Source organism: Kryptolebias marmoratus, linkage group LG14 (assembly GCF_001649575.2).
Source record: "Kryptolebias marmoratus isolate JLee-2015 linkage group LG14, ASM164957v2, whole genome shotgun sequence".
NCBI lineage: Eukaryota > Metazoa > Chordata > Actinopteri > Cyprinodontiformes > Rivulidae > Kryptolebias > Kryptolebias marmoratus.
Genome location: NC_051443.1, coordinates 24007767 through 24011251, shown reverse-complemented (window position 1 = coordinate 24011251; position 3485 = coordinate 24007767). Strand labels below are relative to the sequence as shown.

Below are 3485 nucleotides of genomic sequence, written 5' to 3'. Positions count from 1 at the left end.
GGGGGTCCTGATATCAGCTCATTACTGGAGACAAGGTGCTGTTTAGTATGGACACCATTACTCTTCTCCAGCCTGAACTCTGATACGAAGTGAAAAGTTGCATATTAAATAGTTCTTTTGTTCCCGTGATGAGCAGAACTTGCTTTATTCCTGCTGTGGTTCCCTAATCTTCTCGTTTTGATTCATACGCCCCCCCCGTTCCGTCTCTAACGTCACCTCTCTCCGACCTGTGACCTCCGAACCCTGTGCATGCGACAGGCTCTGCCAGCTCCGCCCCCGCCGCCTTGCTCAGCCCCTCCCACCACGCCTCTCTGTTCCGCTCCTCCCCCGCAGGTCGGCGACCAGATCCTGGAGGTGAACGGCCACAACTTCACGAGCGTCCCGCACGACGAGGCCGTCCGGGTGCTGAAGTCCTCGCGGCACCTCATGATGACGGTGAAGGACGTAGGCCGCCTGCCGCACGCCAGGACCGTGGTGGGGGAGACCAAGTGGATCGCCAGCTCGCAGATCGCGGAGAGCTCCGCCAACAGCAGCATGGCAAGGTGAGCGTCAGCTGAGGTCTGGGGTTCTGGGATTCTAACTCATCCGAAATCTTTCGGGGGTGGTTTTAGACATCAAAAATGATCTGGTCCAGGTTCTAAAATTATTCAAATCTAACCTTAAGTGCACAAAAATACACACAACTTTCCACCATGTCATTGTTTAGTCGACAAAAACAAGCTAAAAGGCTTGTCTCTCTCATGGTTGTGGAGGAGTTGTGGCCCACTCTTCTTTCCAGCGTTGGTTTCTGCTCAGCACTCTGAGGTTCTGGTTCTGGACCGTTCTGCTGTGTTTGGGATCATTGTCCTGTTTGTCGGACAGATGGCCTCACATCTGACTCCAGAATCAGCCCAAACCATCAGCCCTCCACCGCCGTGCTGACAGCTGCAGTGCATTCTGGGTAAACGTCTGTCCTCTGGTCCGGTTCTGGTCCAGAAGTCTTCTGGTTCCGTCGAGTCGTGCTGCCATGTTGTTTCTGTTTCAACCCTTCCAAACTAATCAAAACTTGTTCAGTCGTCTTCTGATCGTCCTGACGTGACCTTTGACCTTTAACCTGCCAACTGAAGCCTATAGAGTCTGAGATGGAGCTCATCGCACGGTCTGACTTTCAGGGTGATTTTGCTGCCCCCCCTGTTTTCCTCTTCTTAATAATCTTCCTCTCTGTAGAACAATGGACTCCAGATAGATTAGAAACGACCTTTGACCTTTCCCAGACTGATGGGCGGCAGCGGCTGCTTCTCTGAGGGTCATTGCTGATGTCTTTCCGCCCTGGCGTTGTGTTAGCACACACCTGTAGCTCCAGAGCAGCTCCTGAACCTCTGAGATCCTCTGGAAGCAGTTTTGTCTTCATTTTTGTTTAATAAACAATGACACGATGGAATCTGTCTTAAGATGTTTAGAAACCAAGTAAAATTAAAAACAAATCAATTTTATTAATAAAATGTCAACATTAATACTAGCTTTTTAAAACCATGTAAGTTTCCCGGTAATCTGTCAGCGGAGTCGCCTCGGAGCAGAAAACTCATTTTAATATCAAATGAAAAATGTTCAGATCCGCATCGGATCTTCCGGGGGTTCATAGATCAGAAATAAAAAAAACGAAACCTGGAAAGCATTAAGAATCAGAACTGTTGCGGAAAACGCCTGCGTTCTGCTCGCCTCCGACGAACTCCGGCGCTCGAACTTCTAATTATTTAATGCGACGAGACGCCACTGCTGGGTTCTGACACACAAAAACGAAGACTTGCAGTAATTTACCGCGCCACTTTACGGCGCCGTGTGATCGGTTTTCTGCTGTCGTCGTGGAAGATGAACCCCGCGGGCTGCTGAACGCTGCTTTCACGCTGCAAGGGTTTGGATGAAAACCAGGAGGGTTTTTGGCCTTTTTAAACACTTTTGTAACGCTCTTTTGGAGCTGAAGCTTCGGACTGAGGAGGAAACAAATGAACTCGTTAGGTCACACATGTCAAAATCAAGGCCCGCGGGCCAGACCCGGCCCTGTGTAACATTTCATCCGGCCCTCCAGTCTGGTTCAGATCGAGTCTCTGATTCTTATTTTGCTTTAAAAAACTGAGCCTAATTAATGAAGTTTTCTCTGACAGTGACTTAGAAGCCAACAATATATAGTTTTAATTTCTGTATGATCAGGTTTTTAACGTTTTAATGTTAAAAAATTAATTTAAAAGCTGAGTGAGGCGTAAGAAATGACAGCTAATGATGAGCTTTTTGAAGTTTGATCTATTTGTCTGTGTTCATTAAAGTATGTTTGCATTAAATTCTGTATAATCTGTAACTGGGAAAAGGTCATTGATATTTCTATATGAATGATTTGACATAATACATCTAAAACTAATTAATTTATGTAATTTTTAATAAATATTGATCGTGACTGGCCCTTGGCTCGGACCAAGTATTTAATTTTGGCCGCCTCGCGTCACTGGGACTCGGACTGAGATTTATAAAAATTAAAACCACCATCCGGCTGCAGGACCTGGGGGTGACTGGTGAATCTTTACTCAAACTATACAGATTGTTGTTGGTGTTGCAAATTACCATCACTGGGTTCTTAATTTTTTTTTTTTTTTCCGTAGAAAACAGATGCTTTAAGCAAACTCGGTCCTAATCCTGCACGTAAACAACCCCTTTTCTGCTCAGAACCTGGAAAAAAACCGAGTTAAAGTCTGCAAACGAGCAGATTGGAAAGCGTGTAACATTTTAAAATAAAAAATAAAAGGTAAAGTAAGTCCTTAAATCCAGTAAACCATGTTTGACAGAGAACAGAAAGCCTTTTCTGCTCTTCCAGCCATCCATTGCAGTCGGTTAATGTGCCGGTGTCCCTCTGTGGTTAATTTGTCCTTCTCATTTGTCTCTGCAGCTTCTCTGTGGAACAAGGCGCCTCTGCGGCAGGAAAGGTGAGATTTACTCCTAATTATGTATTTGTATGCATGTGAATTAAAAGCAGGACCACGCTGAATATGAATTTAAGAGTACCGTGTGCGAGAATATTAACGGTGAGGTTTCTCGTACTGTTTATGTGAACGTTAAAACCTGGAAAATTACTGCAACACTTCATTAACATAAAAGGATTATTTTTATTTTCGGTAACAACTCTCTGGTTATAAACTTTTGCCAGAAGTTAAGGCGAGTATCACTACGGAGGAATAAAACCTGCAGGATGCGGTTTGGGTGTGTTTTAAGCAGGGCTGTAAATCCAGAGGTCAAGCCCTCTTTATCCCCCTGCACATCAGCTCCAATGAAGACCAAAACTTCATTAAAATAGAAGCATTTATTTAAAACAAGTGACTTGAATGTGTATATGACATGTATTTGTGTGTGTTTGTAAATCCATGGGGATCAGCCTCATTTGAAGCAACAGAGGACTCAGGGCACAACCATGATGACTCACTGAAATGACATGAATTAGTTTATATGAATGTTGATTCAAA

General features: G+C 44.6%; 1 protein-coding gene across 2 annotated transcripts in view; it reads left to right on the top strand.

Annotated features, from left to right (window-relative positions):
* Window positions 1-3485, top strand: part of whrna (whirlin a) — a 159967-nt gene that overhangs the window by 118473 nt on the left and 38009 nt on the right. For both annotated transcript variants that reach the window (XM_025007874.2, XM_037979504.1), the window contains 2 exons: window positions 334-542; window positions 2915-2951. In XM_025007874.2, the coding sequence (XP_024863642.1) occupies window positions 334-542; window positions 2915-2951 (246 nt within the window). The remainder of the gene's footprint in view (window positions 1-333; window positions 543-2914; window positions 2952-3485) is intronic.